Raw genomic sequence first — 27,488 nt, 5'->3', positions numbered from 1 at the left:
ACCACTCGTGCTAGTGATGCAGGTAACAAGGATCATTTTCTACTGTTGTTTCTCCTTCAAAGTGCAACTTTACTGCTGCCAAAATGTAGCTTTTCTTTTTAACTAAACTTTTAATGCATTCTTTTAACATCAATGTTATGTCTGTTCAGCCTTAGCTCCAGGTGATTGTTTTCTGCTTGGGTTATACTCAGTTGGCCAGAGTTTCAAAAAAGCTCAGCAGAAAACTGTTCCCACTGAAAACAGTTCATGAGTGTTTAATCTAATTTCCCTATTCTGGATTGTCTGGCATATTTTCCAAATGACGTGTAAGTAGGACTCTAATGCATACTACAAGTTCCGCAGCTCTCATCAAATCTAGAGCAGCTCCTCATTTTTAAATGTTAGTGGATGAACAAAGTACAAGCCATCTTTGCACGTGTATAACTGTCCTGTTCACTTTGACAGACAGCACCAACACAGATCACATTTACCTCAGGGATGCTGTCATTCTTCTCTAATTCGTGTTGTGTTGATGAGCTGCAGAAACTTGCAAAATCCATAAGAACAAAAGCTTCAGAGTAGAGTTTGTGACCATTAACTTCTCTTGTGTGATTTCTTTTTCCCTCGTTTTCACTCTTTGACATTGAGACTGAGCTTTGTGCCTGACTTTTAGCCCTTGGCAGTATCGTGTGGAGTTCAGATATTGCTGAGATGTAGAACACACATAATAAGAGAAAATGTGTAAAAACTGAAATGACATGGCAGCTGAAGTAGCTTGTTGCTCAGCTTGGTTGGATGTCTGAATAGAGAATGAGAGGTAAATTGTGATATGTAAGAGAATAACATTCGACAGGATGTATGGTTGGTTGTAAGGTATACGGATGCTCAATCATGTTGTGAGGCAGCAGGCTAAAGGACAAATGCCTTCAGTGTCCTCACAGCCTAAATATATCCACCATCAAAGCAGATAGTGTTAGACCCATACAAAAATCACTTATAAAGCATATGTAAGCAATTTTAAGAATAGAAGAGAGTCCAAATTAGCATGCTTTTAGTACCTAGTATACTTTCAAACATTATTTTAATTATAACAACATATACTTTCAGAAAAGCACACATAAATTGTGCACCTGCTTTGCATGCACACTTATCATAGATATATTCATTTTCATGGGTTGAATACAAAATAACTAGTTATGTCTTGTCATTTGCTCGTGTACTTGCTTTAACCAGTCCTGCAGTTAGGAAGGTAATTGTATGTGCATTTTTCTGAAAATTTACACCAATCGTGTGTGTATGTGTGTGTGTGTGTGTAAAATAAATCGCTAACGTCTATAGGATTAGAATTAGGAGCTATTTTTCAGGCTAGCATCAGTTACTGTGTTGTTGATATCAAAACCAGAGGTGGGCAAACTACGGCCTGCAGGCCACATCCAGCCTGCAGGATTTTCCTGCCTGGCCCTGAGCTTCTGGCCCAGGAGGCTAGCCCGCAGCGCCCCCCCTGCTGTTCCCCCTCCTGCGCAGCCTCAGCTCTCTCTGCTGCCGGTGCAATGCTCTAGGCAGTGGGGCTGTCAGCTCCTGGGCCAGTGCAGCTGCAGAGCTGGGGCCTGACCCAGTGCTCTGTGCTGCATGCCTGGCTCCAGCCGGGTGGCTGGCAGCCACCGGTGCTCCAGGCATCACGGTAGTGGGGCAGGGAGCAGGGAGGGTTGGATAGAGGGCAGGGGAGTTCGGGAGAATGATCAGAGGGTGAGGGTGTGGATGGGGTCAGGGCGGTCAGAGGGTGGGGAACAGGGGTTGAATGGGAGCAGGAGTCCTGGGGGGGGGCAGTCAGGAAGGAGGAGGGGTTGGATGGGGGGGGGGGGGCCAGTCAGGGGCAGGAGTTATGGGGGCAGTCAGGGGATAGGGAGAATGGGTGATTGGATGGGGCAGGAGTCCTGGGGGGACCATCAGGGAATGACGGGGTTGGATAAGGCAGGAGTCTGGGGGGGAGTGTCAGGGGGCAAGAAACTAGGGCGGGGGTCAAATAGGGGATGGGGCCGGGCCATGGCTGGCTGTTTGGGGAGGCACAGCCTCTGGTAAGTGACCCTCCATACAATTTCTGAAACCCAGTGTGGCCCTCAGGCCAAAAATTTTGCCCGCTCCAATCTAAACTGTGGCTGAAATGGCCCTTTGGATACCCAACAGAAACACGTATTTTTAAAAAACGTATTCAGAGATCTGTTTAACTTTTTGATAATTAGTTCCATGTAGAAAATAGTTTCGGAGGCACTTTCTATTGCAATGTATAGTAAATCACTGAAGAAATTAAGATCCTTTGAGCCTTAAGTCTTCCATTGTTTTCAAATGGGTTTAAGTATGTAAGATTAGAGAGATGACACAGTGGGCCTGATTCTCCACTACTGTGCTACTTACGTTGTGTTTGCCTGTACAAAGTGACTGTAAAATACTGCTTTTATGATTTGGCAGCATTCTGCACATCTGTAATGACCATATGAGGTGCAAAGCTTTGGAAAAATCAGGCTCTTTAATTTTTTCCATGCTGTTTTGTTCACTTTTTAAATATATTGAAATAGCAGTTCTGTATCTTACTGATATATAGTATGACACAACATAGTTCAGAACAGTTATACTCTACTGCTGAGGAGAAGTCAATGGTCAGTAAAATGCTTGACCGTAGTGGTTTTATATATATGATGAAGCTTGCCAGACTCAAGCTTTGATGAACTCAGTGTAGGAGACCAGATTCATGGCCCCTCCATCCACCCTTTCTCTAATCCTGAAGAATTCAGCCTTAGCAACAGGTGAGAAGATCAGACCAGCAAATTGTAACTGTCTTGATGGGAAGTAGAAGATAGGTGATCTCTCAAATAACTAGGACCTAGACATTTCAAGGCATTGTAGGTTCTAACTGATACTTTGAATTGAGGTCAGAAGCAAATAGGTAACCAATGCAGAGCATAGCACGTTAGTGAGATATGCTCATTGTGGCTTGCCCAACTCAAAAGATTGGTCACCCCAAATGAAGCTCCTTTTTGCTTTTCAAAGGTTACCACAAGGGAAGTTCATTGCATTAATCTACCTTTAAGATTATGAAGGTATTGATTACCATTGTGAGGTCTTTATCAGGGAGCAACAGTCACAGACTGGGCCAGCTATGGTCAGAAAAAGACACTTCATCTCATTGCTGTCATCTGGATTTTAAGTGTGGCAATAGATCAAATGTGACTAACTCCAAGGAGAGATTGGACGTACACCTCTAGTAGAAGGCCTGCTCCTAGACCAAGTACAGTCCATTAGATATTTCTCCATTTCTATTCTGTGCCATATAATATTGTGCCATTCTGCTCTCATTCATGTTCCCTCTGTTAAAGATTGGTAAAACAAGGACAAAACAGTATCAAGATGCTGTTTTGAAGCCTTCATTGGGCATAAGAAAGAGACATCAACACTCTTGTAAATAACCAGTTTCTCACACAAGTTTCATCCCCTCCCACAAATATGTATCTATATTTCTTGTGACTTTATCAATGCAATGGCAGTGTACTGAAATGTGTTTGAAGTACTGCATTTATACACTGCAGAATTTTTTAACAGCAACAGATGTTTCCTTTTTTTATTATTACTTGTAAGTTGGTTGGCTTTTCTATCATTGCAGTGTAAGGAAAATCAAATCAGTGGCAATTTCCAGTCTGTTTAGATGCTTCAGAAGTTTCAAACAGAATAATTCCATTTCTTCTTTTCTTTATCTACTATATTAAGGATATGTGCCTTTTTACTTTCAGTGTCATGCAGCAAGCAGAAAATCAAGATGAGTCCAGACAGTTTACATGCATGGACTACTTTTCTGCAATCAGTACATTAAGCAGAATGTATTGTATATTTTGAAACATTCTTGTTTGCTTACCTAACTTAGCACAAATAGTGCACAAAGACAACACAAGTGTTTTGCAGTCATGCATCTCAGCCTTTCAAATAACAAACACGAGACAGTGGTCTCTTTAAAATATAAGACAGAGGCACAAAATAAAGGACACTAAATGTCTGGCAAACTGCTTGAAATAATTTTGTGACTTTTTAAAGCATTTTTCTAAATTGTTTCATTATTTAGCATTTAGGATGTGCATTTATGCCATGTTGCAGCCTACCCATGGTCCAGGAAATAGCCCATCTGTTCAAAGGCAATGTCTTTCACCTTCAAGGTGAGCTCATAAGTATAGTACTGGAGGTCTCAGTTTTTTGGGGCAGGAATTTCTGCACCTCTTGCCCATCGAACCTCACACCTAGACTTCTGACCATGCTAGTACAACAATCAGGCAGAAAGAGTCAGTTGGGTCCTGGAACAGTACTTATGCTGATTCCTAAATTACCACCAGGACAATTGGCTGGTGTTCATTCCCCCTACAGAATGCTCCTACAATAAGTCCCATACATACCATGAACCAGTAGAACTCTTTCTTTGTGAATTATGGGTTCCACCCTTGGTATCATCCCAAAATCCCCCTTGACTTGCCAATGCCCATCATTACTAACTGTTGTGACTGCACACATCCAAGTACATCAAGAGCTCAAGCACCAGTTAGACGAGGCTAAAACAGCATACATAGGTCATGCTGACCCCCAATCTCAATTTAGGGGATAAGTTTAGGGGCTCTTTGTGGAGGGCATCTTGGGTGGAAAAAAAACACTGGAAAGGGTGACCCTAAGGTTGTGTTGGCCTCCTGTCAACAAGGAATTGTGGGACTATTGTGCTTCATGCCCTGAATCTCAATGGATAAGCCCAAGGAAGATTCCTAAGGCCCTGCTAGATTCCCTCCCTGTGGTAAGGATGGATTTAATAGGCCATCCTTGTCATGGTATAATTCCCCTCTCTGAACCTTAGCGTCCAAAAGATGGGGTACCAGCATGAATTCCTCTAAGCTTAATTACCAGCTTAGAACCTGTAGCACTGCCACCAACCAGGACTTTCACTGCCTGGTACACTCTGGTCCCCCCAAAACCTTGCCCAGGGAACCCCAAGACCCAGATCCTCTGGATCTTAACAACAGGCGCAAAGTAAACCCTTTCTCCCACCATTGCCTCTCCCAGGCTTCCCCTCCCTGGGTTTCCCTGGAAGATCACTGTGATTCAACTCCTTGAATCTCAGAACAGAGAAGAAAATTCACCTTCCCTCCTCCTTCTCTCTCCCCCTCACCAGACTCTCCCTGAAAGAAGAAAGTAATCCTAACACAGAGAGAAATTAACCTTTCTCTCCCCCTTCCCTCCTTTCTCCCCACCAAGTCCCAGGTGAATCCAGACCCCATCCCCTGGGGTCTCACACCAGAATAAAAAAACAATCAGGTTCTTAAACGAGAAGAACTTTTAATTAAAGAAAGAAAAACAGTAAAAGTTATTTTTGTAAATTTAAGATGGATTAGGTACAGGGTTTTTCAGCTGTAGATACTGGGAATACCCTCCCACCCTAAGTATAGAAGTACAAAGTAAAATCCTTTCAGCAAAAATACAAATTTGAACTCCTTCCAGCCAAATGTACATTTGCAAATAAAGAAAACAAACATAAGCCTAACTCGCCTGATCTACCTAGTACTTACTATTTTAAACTTATAAGAGCCTGTATCGGAGAGAGTGGAGAGAAACCTGGTTGCACGTCAGGTCACTCTCAGAACCCAGAGAGAACAACAACCAAAAACTAACAGCACACACAAAAACTTCCCTCCCTCAAGATTTGAAAGTATCCTGTCCCCTGATTGGTCCTCTGGTCAGGTGACAGCCAGGCTCACTGAACTGGTTAACCCTTTACAGTCAAAAGAGATATAAAGTACTTCTGTTCTATTAACTCCTAATATCTGTTTATGACAATCCTGAAAAAAATGTAGCACAGAACCAATATATCTTAGTGATCATGTACTATGCCACATGCTACCCCAAGGGGGTATCCTTTTGCTCCACAATAGCTGCAGGCATCACCACCAAACTGATGAAAATATTAACCTGAGTAGGGATCCCTAAAGAGATAATCACTGGCCAGTGAACAAATTTATTTCACAGCTAATGAAGGTGATGTGCAACTCGCTAAAGGTGAAGATCTAACATCCGTCTGTCACCCACAGACTGACGGGTTGGTTTGGGAGACAACCCCAGGGAATGTTAGAGCTGATTCATGAAACTAGGTGGGGACAGTAGTTAAGATCCACCAGCAGTGATGCATTAGCCCCTGGGTGAAAAGGGCCTGTGCCCCTGGGCCTGGCCAGTTGGGGGCCCCTGGAAAAATGGGCACCCTCATGCCCCGACCCTGCTCCCCCACGATGGCACTGTGCTTCTGGGGAGCAGGGTTGGGGCTCAGGGGCTTGACCCACTCTATCCACTTGCCCGGTGCTCGTGCCAGGCAGTGGGGGAAGCCCTGCTCTCCAACAGTAGCACTGGACAGCCCCATTTCTCTCTCAGGAGCACTGGAGGAGGGGGAGACTGCAGGTAGAAGGAGTAGGGAGGGTCCCGCACTTGCTCTGGTCCAGGGTCCCAAAACACTGTAATCCACCTCTGCCCAGCAGCTCAGTACAGTATATATTACTACTAAAAGAAAATCTAAAGTCCATGGGAACATTTGCAAAGGAGAACTTATTGAAGGCACAAGACCAAGCAACAAGATGCTTGTGTCTGAGAACTCCAACAGGGAACCAAGTCTTACTCTTGCTACATACATCTGAATCCAAGCTGTTGACATGTTGGAAAAGGGCCCTTTGAAATAGTGAGCTGGGTTGACACGGTAGATTATGAAGCTTGCCAACCCAAGAAGAAAAGAGCCACCCAAATATATCATGTCAACCTACAGAAAGCATGGAAAGACTGCATCATTCCATTCCCTCCTGAGCCCAAACCCAGCCCCTTTGCTACAACAGCTCCCTATCCGAAGATAGTGTCATTTGGGAAAAGACTTACAACCCAAACAGAAACAGAAGATACACAGGCTCACCAATGCATTCCTCTCTATGTTTTCAGTTACCTCAGCCAGACTTACCTAGTGTTCCACTGTATAGAGACCGAACCTGGACAGAGTCTGAGACCACTACCCTGAAAAATGAGAGACTGTGCAGCAAGAGCTACATGTGAACCTTGTGGGTCATCAAAGAGTCACACAATGAGCGGAAGAGTCCAATAATACTTGTGCCCAAACCAGATGACTCAACACAGATCTGCACAGACTTTCAAAAAGTTTATGCAGTGTCCAAATTCGATGCCAATCCTAAGCCATGAATTGCTGAAGAAGCTGGGGCTGCCAGGCACATATCCACCCTTGACCTAACCAAGGAATATTGGCAGATTCCCCCTCACCCCTGGATACAGACTGAAGATGGCCTTCTATACACTCTTAGGCTCATTCCAGTTTAGAACCATGCCATTTGGTCTGAATGGGGCCACCACAATGTTTCAGCGATTAGTGAACAAGTTATTGTGCCCATATAGTCAACACGCAGCTGCTTACACTGATGATATTGTCATCTATAACAGGACCTGGGACAACCAAGTAAAACACCTCACAGCATACTTACAGGTATTTCAGGAAGCTGGGGTTAGTCAGCTGGAAAGTGAACTACGTGGGATACACTGTGAGAGGGCAATGGTTACACCAATTAGTAGGTGAGGTGAAGGCCTTGTCAGAATACCTGATCCCTGCTACAAAGAAACAGGTACACTGCTTGCTGGGGCTACCAGACTACTGTAGGTGGTTCATCCCTGACTTGACCACAATAGCTTGCCCCTTAACAGACCTAGAAAAGAATGACTCACCCAGGATGATCTGCTGGACCAAGACCTGCAGCAAGGCCTTCCAGGCACTAAAAACACTAAAAAAAACCTGTTTTATTTTACGCCAACTTTCAAAACTTTTTCTTTTACAAATATGTGTGGAGCACCAACTCAAAGTCATACTGGAGCAAGAAGTAGAGGGAGAGCATCCTGTCCTGTGTCTTAGCAAGAAGCTATTTCCTCAATGTAAGTGGGGAATGGTTCTGCTATTGTGGGCAACTTTCCTGGCTTATACACTACCCTGGTAGAATGGGCTAGCGAAAGGATCTGAGTCCTCGCTCCCACTCCCTTTACTCAGAGGCCCTACTCTCCTTTGTGGCAGAGTCCTCGTAACCCCGACAAGGCTGAGCCAAGGATTCCTGGAGGGCTCAACCCCCAATCTTGTGGTCACTTAGGACAGGTGCTAAGGAGTCCCCACTCTGGAATACTCTCTCCTCAATGGACGCTTCCCTGATCCATAGGGTTGCCAGGCATCTGTTTTTTGACAGAACACTGGGTTGAAAAGGGACCCTGGCTGACCAGGCCTTTAAAAGTTCAGTCGATGGAGCAATGGGGCTAAGGCAGGCTCCCTGCCTGCCCTGGCTCCGTGCAGCTCCTGGAAGTGGCCAGCATGTCCCTGTGGCCCCTAGGTGCAGGGGCAATCAGGGAAGCTCTGCATGCTGGCCTTACCCCCCAGCACTGGCTCTGCAGCAACCTTTGGCCAGGAACCGCAGCCAATGGGAGCTGCAGGGCCAGCACCTGCAGGTGTAGGCACTGCACAGAACCACCTGGCCATGCCTCTGCCTAGGGACTGGACATGCTGGCTGTTTCCAGGAGCAGCATGGAGCCAGGGCAGGATGAAGCCTGCCTTAGCACTGTTGCACCACCAACTGGGAGCTGCCTGAGGTAAGCACTGCCTGGCCGGACCCCACACCCCAACCCCCCTGCCCGAGGTCTGAACACCCATCCCACACCCAAGCTGCCTCCCAGAGCCTACATCCCCACCTACACATCTACCTGCCTCAGGTCGGAGCCCCATCTTGCACTCCAAACTCCCATCCCATGCCCCATCTCAGAGCCTGCACCCCGAGCCGGAGCCCTCACCCCCTCCCACACTCCAAACACCGCCTCAGCCCAGTGAAATCAGTGAGGGTGGGGAAGGGTGAGCAATGAAGGGAGGGGGACTGGAGGGAGCAGGGAGGGGCCTCAGAGAAGCGGTTGAGCAGTGGTCAGGCCTCGGGGAAAGGGAGGGACAGGGGGCAGGGCAAAGGTGTTCAGTTTTCTGCAATTAGTAAGTTGGCAACCGTACTGATCCACTAATCATTACATATAGTTTAAAGCAAATATAACTTATTAAAAAACAACCAATTAAAAAATAACAAAAAAATGGGAAAAGTTAAAGGGAAACACGCAACTTCACTCTGTGGTCATGGGGAAACCACAAACAGCAGTTTCTGGAATGTAAAGTTCACAGTCTGTTCCTCACATTTCCTAGGCCTCTTTCCTGGCCCTGGCTGTGCTGCAGGATGCAGCTGGTTGGACATGTGCTCTGGTGGTGGCCACATGCCCTCAGGCTGTAGGTGGCAGGATGCTTCTTCTCAGCACCAGCCCTCCCATCGGGGTTATGATTCCCCCTCCAAGTCCAGCCTGCAAGACCTCTTGGCTGGGGGCATCTCCCTGCCTTAGGCCTTCTGTCCAGGGCCCCCTTGCTCTCTCTAGCTGCTCAGCACTGCTGCTGCTCTGCCTCCAGCTCAGCTCCCTGGGCTCTCTGGCCCCAGTGGTTCTGACTGCTGTGGCTCTACTCAGCAATTCAGGCTGCTTCTCTGGTACTCTCTGGCTCTGGCTGGTGCAGTTCTGCTCCCCAGCTCAGCTCTGGCTCCTGCTCTCTTCTTAGCTTCTTAGCGTGGGCCTGCTCTGGCCCAGGCATCTCCAGCTCACAGGGAAGATGGGACCCCTGGCCTACTGACTCCCTCATTGGCCTGCCTACACTGACCTGGAGCATTACCTCTCCCCACTGGTCCAGGGGACTGTCAGTCTTACAGTCCTGATTTCTCATTGGCCCCTCCCTTTTATTTTGGTACTGGGAGATGACCAACCAAAAAAATCCCACTAAATTTCAGTAAGGGGCCAACAGTCCACTTACATCAAGAAGCCACCTATTTGGTGATAGAGATGGGGGCTATAGCAGTCAAGTGGGATGTGGATGCCTTTCATTACTACCTGTAGGGCCAACCATTTTGACTAGTATGGATCATGCATCCCTGCCATGGTTACACAATCTGTGAATCATGTGGTGGTATTTGCAACCACAGTGCTTTGAAATTTTGCATTGAGCTGGCAAGGATCATAAAAATTAGGACTTCTTTTCACGAGATCGGGGGAGACTGTCAATACAGGTCTTCCTGATGACTCCAAAGCTGAGGGGAAGAGTTTGTAATGGGGTCTACAGATCCAGGCCAAAGGAATATAGCAATACTGGGCTACGGAGGCCCCATGATCTCAGCATGTGCTGGGTATGCTCCCTGTGGAGGAACAGTTTAAAAGGACACTGATACCCAGGAAAGATGGGGAAAAGTGCTGTAGGCTGCACCAGGAAGCAAGGCTAATGCCAGGAGCTGGGATAGGAGTGGCTACAGTTTTCTTAAGGCTTCTGTAGAAGCAGAGACCAGGATTCTCTCCCTCCTACCCCCTTTTGAGGGGCAGAAAATTCTAAAAGACTACTTTGAACAGGACGTTAACAGACTAAGTGGAATTTTCTAAGGCAGTATACATGAACTCCAGTCTGGTATGAAGTGACCCAGGGGCAAGTGTAACTTGGGATAGATCAATAACTGGTCTGGACATTTTGCCAAACCCCTTGAGCCCTGGGTTGGGACCAGGCAAAGTTGGTGGACCAGGGTTCTGCTCTCTTCCCCTCTCCTCTACTCCCACTCCTCTGTAGCAGCAGAACCCCAAGGGAAGCAAAAGAATCACTCAGGAGTGATTGAGGCCCACTGCATACAACTTGGCTGAGGCCCCTTCGAACAGCTAGGGCAACAGAAACTGTAGGCCCACTGCCTAACCATAAGACGAGCTAGTTATCTGACTGTCCCGTTACAGTAGCAATCACTGTTATCCTGTGTGGTTTGCTTCAATGTTCAAATTAGGTGAAAAACTAAGAAATCTCATAGAAAAAGTAAAGGGAAAGACAAAACATTTGTTCTTTTTCTAGGAGTACTCCAGGCTTCCAGGTAGAGTAGGGAAAAAGGAAGGAAACTTCCTAACGATTGTCCTCTGTGAAATCCCTCTTTCACTTGAAAGGAGACTTTAAATATAGCACTTATGAAAGTCAGTAACCATTTTTTTCATATTGCTATTATAATAATGCAATATGAATATTGCATTAAATATAGGGAGCTTGTAGCTGATTTTTCTTTTTTAATCTTACACCATGGGCTAAGGTTGTTGCATCTTCCAGATGAATGCTGTGTTCCTTTTAAGCAATACTGAGACATTCTTGCTAGATTACAGGAAATGATTTGATAAGAGGTTAATGTCAGTCAATAGGAAGCATTTGGAGGCTTCCTCAGTTTGCTGGTTGAAAGAGGAGGGAGAGTGTGTGGTAAAGCAAACAGACTTTTAGATATTCTTATGTGCAGAGGTACCCAAATGTTTCATCCCATCTCTGTTTTTGATTGCAAAAGGTTTCTGGTTAAAAAGAACATTAAATCAGGGGGTTCATGAGTTCATAAGCATTCCCAAATCTGGACCTTAGCGTCCAGCAATCGGGGTGCCTAGCATGAACCCCTCTAAGCTTAATTACCAGCTTAGCTTTGATCTTGCTGCCACCATCCAAAAATTCCAGGGTTTTGGCTCCCTCTGGTCTCCCCAAAACCTTCCCTGGAGGGTCTCCCACAACAACCTTCCCTGGAGAGGGACCCAAGACTCAGAGACTCTGAAGTCTCACAACAAAGGGAATAACCCACTTTGCCTTCCCCTCTCTCATCTCCCACCCAGACTTTCCTCTCTGGGTCTAACCTGAGAGTACTGATGCAATTACTCTCTTTATATCACAAATACCAAGAAGCATGTCTCCTACTATTCCAAAAGAGACAAAACCCCAAATACAAGGAAACAGAAAATGAGATTCTGCCTCTTCTTTCCCCTCCCACCAATTCCCTGGTGCTGCTCAGAGGCTACCTCCGGTAGGAGATCCCTAACACAAAAGAATTCCCCTTCCCTTCATCCCTTAGCCTACCCAGAGATGAAAACTCAATACAAGTCTTAAAAAGAAAACTAGCTCTCTATCTAATAAAAAGAAAGAATAAAAGACGGGGATGAACATAATCTCTAGTATACAAGTGACAATACAGGGCTATTGCTTATAAGAAAATATGAATGAAAACAGTTCAGTCGACTTCAAAAAAAGATACTGTCCAATTCTCCCAAACATTCCAGCAAACTACACACATGTAAACACTTACAAAACTAGCATACAAGGGCCTATGTGTTCTTTTCTTACCCTTTACACCTCTACATTTGGCAACAGAAGAATCCAGAGAGATCGGAAACATGTAAATACAACCAAAACAACATAAAAGCCTATATTGTTTTTCTACCTGTACTTACAATTTGGAAACAGAAGATTAGAAGATAGAAAGAACCTTCTCATAGCTGAGAGACAGACAAAAGACTCAGACCCCAAAAATTCCCTCCCTAACTTTGAAAAATCCGGTTTCCTGATTGATCCTCTGGTCAGGTGTTTGGTTCACTTTGTTAACCCTTTACAGGTAAAAGAAACATTAACCCTTAGCTATCTATTTATGACACATGAGTTCTGACTTTCAGTAGTGTTAGGAGATAAAATTATCTGTGATCACTTGTAATACCATGATGTCTTTGGAAATTCTTCCACTGACAAAAACAGAATTCTTATTGTAAACTCAATGTTCTGCCTCCTATGCCATGCAGTCAACCAGCGAAAATACAAGTCAAGATACTTGAGGGTATTGACACTGATCTGTTCTTTTGACTAAAAATGTTGAACTAAGCTTTGACTTCAAAACAAAGCAATTTCCACACTTTTACATGTGACAGTTCTATTAGAACAACATTTGAATTCTTTGTTTCGGTCAATGGACATTTATATAGACTTTCTAGGCTTGTGTATTTGATTCTGGAGCCATCAGTTTTTTTGGCACTGCTCCAGTAAAACTTGGAGTCAGCAGATTGACAACATGTCCAGACTAGAATGGATCAAGTAGTCACATGTCTGATTCAACTGAACATGCTCAAAGACAAGGGTGATGCCTGCACCACTGTAGTGCTTCAGTGTAGCCACAACCTATGCCAATGGAAATTGGTTCTCCCATCAGTGTCTGTAATCCACATCCCCGAAAGGTGGTAGTAAGGTCAATGTAAGAATTCTTCCATCAATCTAATGCTGTCTACACCAGGGGGTTAGAGTGAACAGCTACTTTGCTCAGGGTTGTGGATTTTTCACAACCTTGAACAGTATAGTTAAGCTGTTATAAGTGTGACCAGGTGCCTAGGATGGACCGCCTTGAGAATTCCACACTCAGGGAAGACTGCAAGAAATAGGGCAGACAATCCTCCAAACTGGTGATTTATTATATAATTAGATTCATCAAGTCAGTAACAAAAGAGCTTCTGCAGTAACTCACTAGTTAACCAGAAGCCAAAAACAGTCCCCTCTTGGCATTTCAAAACTTGCCTGCCATCTAGACAACCAAGTCTAATACAGTGAGAGGTTATTGAAAACCCATTTCACCATATATGAGGTTCTTACTGACCTCAAAGGATTAGGCATTTACCGCAGATCAATATGTATCTCAGATCTTACCCAAATATCATGCTGTCAGCCAATTCTTAGTAAACTAACTAAAGATTTATTAATAAAATAAAAAAGTTATAAATGGTTAATAGATCATATACATACAAATGATTGCAAACTCTTTATATCAGTTTTATAGCAGTGAAGGAATAGACTGCTGGCTTGTAAAGTCTCTCTGCTAGTTTCCAAAAGATTGGAAAGTCCTCAGTCCATAGTTCAAGATGCTCCTTTTGGTTGCAAATCCACAGTCCTAGGAATCAGAGCAGGAAAGAGGCAACATGGAGATGTTTCAGGTGTCTTTTTATATCCTCTGCCATGTGCATAGAAATTTCCAGTCACAAACAAAGCCCACAGCCCCTGTCTGTGGAAAGTTACTGGCCCAGATGGAGTCCAGGGTCACATGAGAATATCACATACTCTTACATGTGTTGCTGAATCACAGGGGGTGGCCACTAACTCCTTGCTTTCTGAGGCATCCTCAGGAATTGCTATCTGGACATGTCATAAGTAGATAGGTAAGGTAAAGGTTAAGTTTCTTTTACCTGGAAAGGGTAACCAAACACCTGACCAGAGGACCAATCAGAGAACTGGATTGTTTAAAGTCAGGGGCGGGAATTTGTATACTCGGGGTCTTTGTTGTTTTCTCGGCTATGGGTAACAAGTTTCCTTTTCTATCTCCTCTTATCTCAAATATTCTACTAAAAGTCTGTGAGTACAAGGAAAGCAAAGTAATTCGGCTATGAAGAGCTTTGTGTTGTATGTACAGATGTGGATTTGCTGTGTCTTTTTTGCTTCCTCGGCTGTGGAGGACAAGCTTTCTCCTAACTCATCTTATCTCAAAGTTTCTCCTAAACATCTGTGAGTACAAAGGAAAGCAAGTAATTCGGCTATGATGAGCTTTGTGTTGTATTTACATGTATGTTGATTTGTTGGATCTGGTTTAATCGGGCTATCTTTTAAATCAGACTGTTTATTCATATTTCTTATAAGCAAGAGCCTGTATTGAGTTTCTTAATGCAACGAGTATTGTTGTTTTATATTTTCTTTCTTTTTTTTCTATAAAGTTTTCTTTTTAAACCTTGTGGCAGTTTCTTTTCTAGTGAGGCAGAGGGGGGGAGGGAAAAGCCCAAACTCTGTGTCTCACCTTCCTATTGTCCAGGCGGAAAAGGCTGCAGGACAAGGGAGGGAATCTCTTGTGTGAGCTGACTAGGTGAATGCCTAGCCTCGGGGAAGCTAGATTGCCTCTCCGGTTGTATTCAAGGAGTGAAGTATAGCATTGCACCGGCTAACCCAGGAAAGGGGGGGAAGCTGGGAGAGGAGAGAGAGAGAGACCCAGGGTCTGGGTCTTGGGGGTCCCCCAAAGGAAGGGTTGGGGACACCAGAGAGAGGAAAGGGGGGTCAGGCCCTATAAATTCCTGACCTGGTGGCAGCGAGAATATCCAAGCTGGTAGTGAGCTTGGGGGGAGTTTCAGGTAAGCACCCAGATTTTGGACGCTAAAGTCCAGGTTTGGGACAGGAGTTTATTACCACAGGACAGGAAGAGTTTCTTCAATGGCCCATAGAGAGAGTGGAGTGTTCATGACAGGCCATCAACACATAACTGTCTAGCCCTAATGTAAATTCTGATGTGTTATATTCCGGGTGACACTCAGGTTTAAGATAAAAGTACATAGCCAACATTCATAATTCAGATACAAAGATCATACGTGCAGGAGCGGTGCCAGGGTTTTTGGCACCCTAGGCAGGGGTCCTTCCACGCTGCCGGTTGTTGGTGGCAATTCTGCGGTGGAGGGGTCCATCCGTGCTCCTGGTCTTTGGAGCACTTCGGCGGCAGGTCCCGGAGCGAGTGAAGGACCCGCCGCAGAATTGCCGACGACGACCCAGAGCGCAGAAGGACCCCCCGCTGCCAAATTGCCACCCACCCAAATCCTGGTGGTCGCCTAAATGGAAGCGCCGGCCCTGGATACATGCATATAAACAGGGTAATCATACTTAGTAAATCATAACTTTTCCATTGACACCTTACATGATATGCTTTGTACAAGATTTATAATACTTGTATAACAGAGGTAATATCAATTATATAAATAGTCTTCTTTAATCAAACTGCATGGCAGTAAGATCCCAGTGTAGGCCAGCCCTAAGTTAGCCACAGTCTTCCACTGCTTTCTGACTGCATCTAGAGTCCCAGTCCAGGGTGCAGATCCAGCCATGACTATATTTCTTATGTCTCTGTTCCATCTGCCAACAAGCATTTGTAATCTTTGGAACTGGTGATTCGTGCATAGTGCAAAAAATATTCACAAACACTAATTAGAATTAATACGTGGATATGCTATCATGATATATACAATCCATTTAATTATTTTTCCATTTATTTATGTGTGTGTGTGTGTGATTTTTTTTTTCAAGAATGCTGGCTGAAAGCAAGAGTCTTAGAATATTCATTTGAAAATATCCTCATTTTAAAATCACAGATTTCCTTCCTCCTGTTTTTTAAAAGTTTCAGTCATCTAGTCAGGGAACAGAAAAAATGCAATGTGATTTTGGTGACTAATCTTGCATAACAAATAACAATTAGGTGAAAATATAGTTGTTGAGAATATTTGCAAATTGGCCCTGGGCTGAAATATATTTGCATAAAGTGTTTGCTATTGAAATTATTTGACCAATGTATTTGTAAAAAACGTAAAGTTTGTGTGGATAATTCACAAACAGAAGAAGGTTTTATTTGTCAAATAAACTATTTGCTATATTAAAGTCATAAACTTCTACTGTGTGTTTGTTAATCTACTATAAACTAAAGTCTGTCTTCGAGAGGAAAATGATGTTTTATTGTTAATAGTATTGCTTTTTACTATAACATCTACAGTCAGGTTTTTTCTCAGTCCTAAAGAACATGGACAAAATCCCTTGTTATATGTTGCCCTTGTTAAAGGACAACACACAGCTTGTTATTTATAAGGTTTATTTGGGTTTATTCTATTGCTGCAGGTTTTTGACTGTGCAAAGAAGGAGTAGCAATTTAAAATGTGAACTCTATTGAACTGGCTTCTTTACTAGTCACTTTTATTAGTGCTATTGTTTTCTGTGAGACTGTTTTTTTTTTTGCTGTACAGTAAAATTGGCTGTGTACCTGTGTTAAAAATCTTTTGACAGTCCCAATGCAGTTGGATAGCCAAGGTAGTGGTTTCAGCACAACCTGTCAATCTCCGGGAAGAGTCTTTGTGATCTCTCTGCATCTTCCTGTCTTTTCCTTTTTCAGTAGTCCTTGTTATGGTTTTTTTTTTGGCACATAAATGTCCACAGGTGTGATTAAGCATAGGGTAGCATGTGGTATCCATGCTGCAGTGCTATAACCGAGGAAGGACTTCCTACAGGAAAAAAAATGATCACTTGCAGTATTTTTCAGGCTGCCCATCTAAGCCCATCATTGCCTGGCACCTACACACTAAGGGCAAGGATCCAGCGAACTTGTGAATGGGCACCATGCCATCTGAACAGATGGGCATGGAAGTAGGCAGCCAGTAGACCATGTATGTGCATCGACTGTGGGTGTTGAGGGCAAGATTCCCAGTGGAGAATGTCCAAACAGCTGTCTGGCCTGAGCCAACATGCCTACGACCAAGGAAAAGTGCCATCCCTAAATCCTGCTGAGTTGGATTAACCTTCAAAAATAAAAATTGCTTCTGCAGTAGCATAAGGTGAGCTTTTGGCATGTCTAACTCTGGGAGAATGAATTAGATGGGCAAGATAAAGAGATATATTAACAAAGCATCTACTAGAATGGCGTATGTTTGTAAGTCTTGTAGTGTTAAGAATCCTTCTTATACAGAGATATATATGAGTATATAGTACTTGCAGATCTATAGCACTGTGACATTATTATTAATTGTTTTTCTTTCAATAAGGTAATGCTTACAGAAATTACATTAAAGCACTATTGTAATGCATTCAGTTTGTAGAGCAACTGTTGTGTAATTGGTTTTTGTACATGTAGCTTTCAATTTTTAAGGACTCTGTCTGCCCATCTGCCTTGAGGCTACCATTTTGGAGAGCAACTTCAGTTCAGAATAGCTGATATAATGAATTAAACATACTGGGTTCTTTCATGGAGACCATACATTTCTTCTTTATCTACTTTGTTGTTTTAATAATAAAATATAAAATAATAAATTGGACAGAAAGTATACAGTTGCTTTTTGTTTTTAACAACTCACGTGAGCTGCTGCTTTTATGGAAAAAACATCGAGAAATGCAGAGCTACACATGTGACAGGTGAAGGCAAGGTGTACTAAACTATTATTGAGGACTCTGTTCCCTTGGTGATCCTCATGTTGCTTCTGTTTCATATGCAGTTTCACTAAAGTACCATCCAACTCAAAACACCTGCAATATTAAAGAACAGCATGATATCTCCTATTACTGCAGTACTAACCAAAAGCATTAGGGATCTTATGAACAATAGGAAGGCAATCTGAAGAGGGCTGATTTATGAATACATGTGTATTATTAATGTATTTTGACTTGTTTTCACTAGAGGAATATAATGTATTGAAGTGTATAAAGTCTACACTATATAATACCAGGAAAAAATGGATATCAAAACATAAAAAGCTCCCCTTACCTCTCAGGTTACTTATTGGTTCCCTGATTGAAATGGTTATCTGTGCAACCAACCTGTATTATATTTAATATCGACTTAGATCTTGACCTTTGGGTCCACTTGAGAGGCACAGGGTGAAGAAAATAGGGAGCAGCGGGAAATATGGCTGTACCATCTATATGCTTCTTCAACCCCCCAGGGCTGACTGGAACCAAAATGGCCCTGACATAAAATAAAGCAGCCTTACGGGTTCTCTACTTTACATAGACTGGTAACAGCCCTTGGGGACTGTGCCTTTTTCACTACGCATGATCTGGACATGGTTCCTAAACCAGAGGGGGCTAGAAAAGAGTGACTTAGAGTCTGCTTTGTGAGATGGGGACTCCCTCAGGACAGGGACATTGTCACTTTCCCAACTGGGCCAGCTTTAACCTTTGCACTGCCAGAGAGGTGCAAAAGGATCATAGTCTGAGCTGGGATTCGAATAATACCTGATATAGGAAGAAGAGGAGTTCTTGAAATAATTCTAAGAGACAAAAATATCAATTAGACAGTCCAGCAAGAACTTTGGGGAGAAATATGACAATTTCAGTGAACCCCATGTTTTAGAATAGAACCCCATGTTTTAGAATAGAATAATTACTGCTCTTATTGTAATCCAGTACACCTTAAGGATTGACCCAAATTTAACGCAGGATTTGAACATTTTTGTATTCTTACTCCTATTGACCAAAGCAGCTGAATAAATGTGGTTATATTATGAGTAAATTAACTGTTAGGATGCTTATCCAGAATAAACCCTAATCCTGTAGAGTACTCTCTTTTCTATTAAATTGCCATGATATAAAATATGTACCTTTATATGCTTGAATACGAAGGAGGACCCTCTCAGTGTGGAAAAGGTTTATAGGACTCTGATTTATATGTGATCAAGAGGTCAAGGAAAACAAAATCATTATCATTACTCTCTCACACTCAAGAGATCTGAACTGAATATAGAGGGCAGTGTGCTTGAAGGAGACATGCAGAGGGAATGTAACACAAACCTATTTTTTCTTGAGTGTGCAGATTCTGGTGACAATATGTAATGTACTCAAATGTGTGAGGACTGTGAAATGGTTTCCTTATTAAGTGATGTACAGACAGATTCTGGTTCCGAGCAGGCATACAAAAGTTCCCTTCGGGCAAATCCTTATTCCTTTGTAGAAAGCTCTTAGTCACTTCCCTGGCACTGTACGTCTACCTCCTCTGTAACCTGTGCAGCCTCTGTTCATGGGAGAGGGGAAGGCTAGAAACATCATGGGGTGAAGTGATGGCAAGATTCAAGTGACATAGATCATTCTTCCCTATTCCCATGAATCCACATGGAAAAGGCAGGACGAAAAGTTAATCCAGCCTTCTGTTGCATAATGATTTCTGTCACCCTCTTTACCTGGGGGAAGTCCCGTCTCCTCTTTACATGGAGACCCTAGAGAAGCAAGTGCTGGGGATAGTCCTGACAGGGTGACTCCAATGGAGTTCTCTTGGAGTTATGCTTTGAGGAAATCTGGCAGTGCTACAAGAACCTTGAAGCTGGTGCTGAAGTTATCAGACCCTGGGGACTTGCTGATTCCGGGGAGAGTGCAGGAGTCATCTCTTAATTGTGTGGATCATCCTTATCTGATGGAATGATTAGGGGTGGAATCCTGCTGAAATATTCCAGATGACTAGGAAGTGGCAGAAAATTCCATAAAGGATCCCTTCACAGAGGTGGTGGTTTGTCCCATAACCCCTAAGAATGGGTCTTAAATGTTAAAAATATATTTTATTTGTAAATTTAATAGTAGTAAATTTAAATGCTATGGTGTTTAATATTTGTCCACAGATGGTGCTATTAGAAATTGACTGTACATTACCATACCTCTCTGTCTAGGAGCTTCCCATCTCTGTGGTATCTGAGTGACTGGAGATGAAATGAATACAGACATCATTGAACATCGTTGAATCAGTATTACTTGCCCTTCCTTTGCTGTATGAAGGGAGTTACAGAAGTTTATGTGGCTAGTTTTGTACAGCAAATGGAAGCTGTAGCTGGAAAGCTCAATCCTGCAATGCACTGAAAGTTCTGACCCTGATCCAGCAAAGCACTTAAGCACATGCCTATGTGCATTCCTGGATCAGGGCCAGAGAGCTTACAAAGTGCAGTCTCCAATTTGGGGTATTTACAAGGGATTCTCCATTATGGAAGTTACAGTTTTAGTTTGATGCAGTAAAATAATAGACATAACTCCTGGAGAAGTCCCTTAAACGGGAGGTCAAAACTTGGAGAGAGTGAAAATACCCTTGCAGAAAACTTACTAAAACATCCATAAAAATCTCTTTCTTGGTGGCATGAGATAAGCATTTTGGAGGAAATTATAGAGGCAAATATTCTTAACTCTGTTAACCAAATCAGTGCTTTATGCTGGGGAAATCCTAGTGGTCTGCAGGCTGAGATTCTGGCAATTTGCTACAAAGTAGAGCTTGTTGGGTGAATAATTCACAGTGAATAATTTATGCAACAAATGTAATCTCCTTTTTCTGTTTGTGAATTATCCACAAACCTCTTGCAATTATCTGGAATTCACTTGTTCATGATGATTCAGCAGATAATTCCAGGTAATAATTCTTTGTAAATTGTACTTGAGCAGTTAGGAGGAGTCAATATTTGAAATCCCTGCTGTCTTGGTTAGTTTTGGTTAGACACAAAGATCAGAGTATATTTCTGTTCATTGCCAAGATGAGTCAGATTAGGATCAGATTTCTAGTGTGAATACTGAGTCCCAAGGTCCCTTTTTAGGATCTATGTCCTGCTGTGATAAGAGAATAACTAGCAACAGATTGTGTTTTGCTAGGATTGGTCTATCAGCACACAATCAGAGTGAAACCCCAAAGCTAAGTATATTATTTTTAGAAAACATCTTGAGAACAAATGGAAGCACAGAAGGAAATTACATTAGAGATCAAGTCATTATAAAAGTTCACAGGTATTTTATTTACATTAAATTAATTATGTTAAAATAGTAGTTGTAAGGGAGTTATCAGTCCCTGCTGGAATAGCAGGCATGTTTTATGGAGGCTCTGTGTGTTTGCAGAAAGTATGACACTGGATCAGTTCTTGGATGCTAGAATAACTCCAGTAGTAGAGGGATACCCTTTAGCTAACTTAGGGGAGGAGGGGAGAAGAAGTTGCTGAGGCTGAATTTAACAAAACCAGACTTGCCCACGGACTTTCAGCCGCTCTCTGAGTGGATTTTTAATGCTGCAGGTGACATTGTTGCTGACTGAAGAATGTTCACCAAATCAGAAAACTGCTGATAAGATGACTTTCCTTGAGATTCCTTTTTAGAACTACTCTTATAAATCTCTGCCTTTCATAACACAGTATGGGATGAGATAGAGGTGTTATGACAGATACTATTTAGGTTCAGCTTTACTTTATTAAGATAATGGTATTGGGATGGCGAAATCCTAAATCATACCCCTTATTGTTTACCTATAAAACAAGAATATCCTTCTCTAGGTGTATGTGTATAACTCTTATAATGTGCCCCATACAGTTGTTAGTAATCACTTAGATGTTCAGTATTTTACATAATGTAAAATCGGGGATTAATTTGTAAATTTTGTTTCCAAAGCAGCCCTCTGTCAATCAAATGGTCCTGTTTAGAACAGATTCCTACTGACTATAAGTATATTTGGGAAGCAGCGATGTAATGTGACCAATAAACTGCTTTAATAGATGGGATATTTAATAGATGGGATATTTACAAAATATAAATATTTATGTTCTGATGAGTTTCTAGACAAATCTCCACAGTATGCGTTTATATCTGTTGGGAGTTTCTGTCAAGATGCTTTGATTCAATTTATGAAGATCTGAATAAAAGGATGGCACTATCCCTAAACCAAATGCTCACTATGGATTACAAAGAACAGAAAAAAAACTTTGTTTAAAGTTTTCTTTCATTTCATTTGAGAGCCAGATGTTTGGAGAGATTTCTAATGAAAGTGTTGGTTTGGCTTGATTCACTATAGAGAGAGGCCACAGATTCAAAGTCTAGATCTAGATTCAGTTTTGGGGGCTGAAGGAGGTTCTTGTCTGAGTTACATTGGAATCCACCATTAGTGCTTGACATGATTTCATATCTTCTACTTTTACAGAAACTTGGGTATCATTTCCACAACACACATTCAGTTTCCATTACTGCTTCTGGTGCTGCATTCACAATGAAGATTTTTAATGAATATAATAATGGGAAAAGGAAGTCATCTATATCTGGACCTGGCAATTGTTGTGTTGCTTTCTGGAAAAATTTTTAAAGCAGTATCTTCTGTCAGTCTGTTTGCCTGTCTTCACTGCAGAGAATGTGTGGGAAATGCCCACACTGGAGCTATCCTTTTGGGTGACAAAACTGAAATACTATCCCATATTGATGTATCAGTAGAAGAAGTTTTAGAACAAATTGATAATGTAATAGTAATTAGTCTCCAGGACCAGGTAGTATTCATCAAGTTCTAAAGGAACTCAAATATGAAATAGCAAGACTACTAACTGTAATATGTAACCTGCTGCTGAAAAAACCTCTGTACCAGATGAGTGGAGGGTAGGTAGACTGCAAAATACAATGCCACCATGTAAATCCATGGTATGCTCATACCTTGTGTGCAGTTCTTGTTGCTTCATCTCAAAAAGGTAGAGTGGAACTGGAAAATGTTCAGAGAAGGGTACCAAAGAAGATCAATGGTATGGAATGGCTTCCATACAAGGAGAGACTAAAAACATCACTGCTGTTCAAGTTAGAAAAGAGTGGACTAAGCAGGGATACGGTGGAGGTCTATAAAATCATGAATGGTATGAAAAAAGTGCATAAGGAAGTATTTACTCCTTCACATAACACAAGAACCAGAGATCACTTGATGAAATGAATAGGTAGCATGTTTAAGTCAAACAAGAGAAAGTACTTTTTGACACAATGCACAATTAGCCTGTGTAACTCATTGTCATGGCGACAGGGTTCAGAGTGATAGCCATGTTAGTCTGTATCAACAAAAACAAGGAGGAGTCCTTGTGGCACCTTAGAGACTAACAAATTTATTTGAGCATAAGCTTTCATGGGCTAAAACCCACTTAATCAGATGCATGGAGTGAAAAAAACAGTAAGCAGAATATATATTATAGCACATGAAAGGACGAGAGTTCACCTGCACATGTACCAATGTGATATATGCCATCATGTGCCAGCAATGCCCCTCTGCCATGGTCATTGGCCAAACCGGACAGTCTCTACACAAAAGAATAAATGGACACAAATCAGATATCAAGAACTGTAACATTCAAAAACCAATAGGAGAACACTTCAATCTCCCTGGACACTCAATAACAGACGTAAAAGTGGCAATTCTTCAACAAAAAAAACTTCAAAAACAGACTCCAATGAGAAACTGCAAAACTTGAATTAATTTGCGAACTGGACACCATCAAATTAGACCTGAATAAAGACTGGGAGAGGATGGGTCACTATAAAAAGTAATTTTCCCTTTGCCACAAAAGGCCACATTTTGATTCTTGAGCCACTCATTAAATATTGGTTTGCTATAAAGTAGACCTTAGGAATAGTGGTATGTCCTTTTATGTGATTTGGCTGAGAGAAAGTAATATTTTTAAAAACATTTAGCAATATGCCTGGTTATATGTAAAAGAATAATTAGGTATGGAGGTCTGAAACAGAGAATTATATGATCTAGACCTGAATAGTTTAGTTATATCTCTTGTGCAGTCTATAGTCTCCAGATTTGTAATGCTGAAGATAAGGAAAAAAAAGATAAATTGAATTAATTTATTTAGAATTTATACAAATGCCTCTGTTTGCATTAATATTAAATTCAATCCAAAATCTAAATAGAAAGACCACAGTCTTAGAAGTTCTCTCAATAGCATCAGCAAATCATTCTTGTTTACCCTACATGCTAATAAAACAGAAACATGACACTCTTGAAAACAAGATTGCAAAATACAGAAAATGTGGTCTGACATATTTTTCTCCCCAAAGGAGGGACTGCCACTAACTAAAGTATTTCTTATGAAGGCTCGATTGCTTAAGATGCAGAATATTAAGAGAGAAAAACACTTTAGGACACAGCCATGTCACCAGCTGTTACTCACCCCTAATGAAATTGTTAAGTGATATTCTTTATAAATAGGTCAGAGAAACTTTTGAATTGTGAAGAATGTTTATCTCTTTATCTGAAATGTTTGTATTAAATTTATAACTGGTAATTCATTAAGCTCATTAGCTCTGACTAGGAGAGCAGAGCTCTATCTAGGATATAGATTTCAGGGCTTAAAATGTTAATGATTACATATAAACATGAAGGCAAAGTGTGCAGAAAAATATAGGATCATAATATAGTTAACTGTTTTTTAAGGGAGGCCTACGGATTAATTAAGAACAATTGGTAGATTCAGATATTTAAACATAAACACAATACATTATGGCTTTTTGTTAACTGTGTTTTAGTAGGTAATAAGAGAATAGAATATGGGGAGTAAAATTAAGTCCAAATTTGATTTTTTGTCTTGTTTTGGTTCCAACTTCCAACTGTAACTCACCCTCTTTTGTGCTAAAAACTAAATTAAAGCACAACCAACTTTTACAAAAAGACCTGGTATATCTTTGGGTAACCTGTCTGAGTTTCAGGTTTGTAGGAAAACCTGAATGCAGGTGAGTTTTAGGTTCATTATGAAATATTCATGTAGTTCTGATAATTTCCTGGGGTCATGTGTTATGCTTCTGTCAATTACAGTTTTGTACACTTTTCTCCTGGGAAAAAAAGAGGGGACTGAAAGAAATTAAGGCCCCAATCCAAGCAGCAAAATCAGGACCAAAATATTTATGTAGCCTTCTAGTCATGGAAGGTTTGGGGATAGCCATTACAATTTCTGGAACATGATAGACTAGAACTGGGAAAAGAACCTAATGTATCTCCTATTTCTCTCACTGACTTGCAATGTGGCCTTGGGCTCATCATTAACGTCTCTGTGCTTCAATTTCCCTATCTGTAAAATGGGGATAATGCTACCCATCTTTTTAAACTGCTTTGAGATCCTGTGAATGAAGTGTTCTAGATAAGCTCAGAAGGTTTATATATATGCCAGTTGATTTTAGCTTAATTTGACAGAGTTGCATTGCAAACATTAGGACTAGGAATGATCCTAAAGTCTGTTCATTCTCAGTGGGAACCAGGTTTTCAAAAACTTCATTTTTCTTTAATACATAAAATACACATATACGTATACACACACTGCACATGTTCTGTCAACAGATTGTTTCCGTCTATCCTTACAAGTAAACCTTGTTTGATTTGGTACAATTATATCAAGCTGATTCTAAGTTGTAAATGAATGTATTTTCAGATATCTCGTCATAGAAGGAATCATTCCCAACATAACTTAATACTCACAGACATCATTAGCCCAAAGGAACAAACGGTAAGCAATTGTATTACAGAATCTATGTATTGCTTTGCTTATTTACTTTAAATGTTTTTAATGGAAATATAGTATGTGTTTATAGATGAACCCTTGACACTCTGGATGCCTTAATATGTTAAGGGAGTAGAAAGAAGTAAAAATGTGTGGAAAGTTTGTGACTTAATAGAAATTATAATGTTAGAAACGACAAAGCATTTTAATTAATGATATACAATTTCAATTTGCTATTGAATCAGGAGCACTAGGCTGACATTTCAGCAATACTAATAGTTGGATGTTAATTAACTGCTTAGATTTCTTTTCCAAAAATATTAGTTTGGATTAGCAGAATAAGCAAAATTAAGGGAACATACTAGCTGTGAATTTGTTTTTAGTAATGTTTGAGATTTAGTGAAGAGAAAAATATATATTGAGAAGAGTGAAGCCAGTTTTGTGCCTTTGCCCATGCTACTGTGTTTTAACTTAATTTTTTATACATAATTAGTTACCTGTAGAATTATACTGTAGAAAAACAGAGGCAAATTAAAAGGTTATATTTTTTAAAAGACCATTAACATGAAAATCCAGAATCATATAGGTAATGATATTGACTTCAAAGGGACTTTTGTCAGATTAAAGTCTTCAGAATTTGGCCCATTTCTCATGTATAATTCAGTTCAGGAAAGCTTTGGAAACCATAGCTGATATAGTATTAACTATATTTTCTGATACTGTTTTCCAGTAACACTAGCAGACCACCTCACTCTTGCATATATTAATACACACAAATATGTGAGTGTACATCCCTGTCTGTGATAGCTACACACAATTATACACACTACACAGACACATACAAGTGTGTATATATATACATTTCATATTTAATACTTTTTTAAGTACAGAAAGAAGTACAGCCCTATGCTTCCAGTACCTTATTTTTATGTTAATTCTTTCAGGGTATTTTGGATTATTCTCTCAACCTTTCCTCAGCTGGAAAGGTGCAGGAAGGTCAACAACTCAAAAACAAATGATGGATATTCACTGAGGCAGAAAGAAAAGAGAGTACTATAAGGACATTTCATGATTTTGTAACCCCATGTCATCCATCAGATGAAGGACTGGAAGAATAAACTGAATTGTCCTAGAAGGATTTCTGTGAAATCACATAAGACGAGATAAGGGACATTAGTAGATGTACTTTGCGATACATGTGCATATATTGCTTTATAACGTATATGTACATAGAAAGAGTGGTACCTTTAAAACCTTTTCAATTGCCTTAGTAACTAAAAAATGGTACTGCAGTATTCCCTTGGTAGTCCCTGTACTAATTATGGAGAATATCAGTGAATACTGCGATAACATCAAGTTATCAAAGACAACTGTAATATTTTAAAGGCAATCATTGTACTTATTAAATCAGAATAATATACACCTCTACCCTAATATAACGCTATCCTCGGGAGCAAAAAAATCTTACCGCATTATAGGTGAAACCACATTGTATTGAACTTGCTTTGATCTGCTGGAGTGCGCAGCCTCCCCCCGGCTCCCCCGGAGCACTGCTTTACCGCGTTATAGCCAAATTCGTGTTATATCAGGTCGTGTTATATCGGGGTAGAGGTGTATAAGCAACTATCGTATATAGAAATAAGGAGCCTTCTGAATATTACCTGGAGGATTTCCAGTGCCAGGATAAACCATGCGATTGAAATACTAGTTCTTGTGTTTTTGAAATATCTAAGTTAGAACCAGGGCCGGCTCCAGGCCCCAGCGCGCCAAGCGCGTGCTTGGGGCGG

At 41.4% G+C, this 27,488-nt stretch overlaps 1 protein-coding gene across 2 annotated transcripts in view; it reads left to right on the top strand.

Moving 5' to 3' along the window:
* The window catches only part of ARHGAP15 (Rho GTPase activating protein 15), a 467,195-nt gene that overhangs the window by 43,614 nt on the left and 396,093 nt on the right, over positions 1–27,488 (top strand). The window contains exon 3 of one of the 2 annotated variants that reach the window (XM_032780495.1): positions 25,633–25,707. The exons of the other annotated variant lie outside the window; for it this stretch is intronic. Coding sequence (XP_032636386.1) covers positions 25,633–25,707 — 75 coding nt within the window. The remainder of the gene's footprint in view (positions 1–25,632; positions 25,708–27,488) is intronic. 2 annotated transcript variants of the gene reach the window in all.

The sequence above is a fragment of the Chelonoidis abingdonii genome, chromosome 10 (assembly GCF_003597395.2).
Source record: "Chelonoidis abingdonii isolate Lonesome George chromosome 10, CheloAbing_2.0, whole genome shotgun sequence".
Classification (NCBI taxonomy): Eukaryota; Metazoa; Chordata; order Testudines; family Testudinidae; genus Chelonoidis; species Chelonoidis abingdonii.
This window is presented reverse-complemented; position numbering and strand designations above follow the sequence as displayed.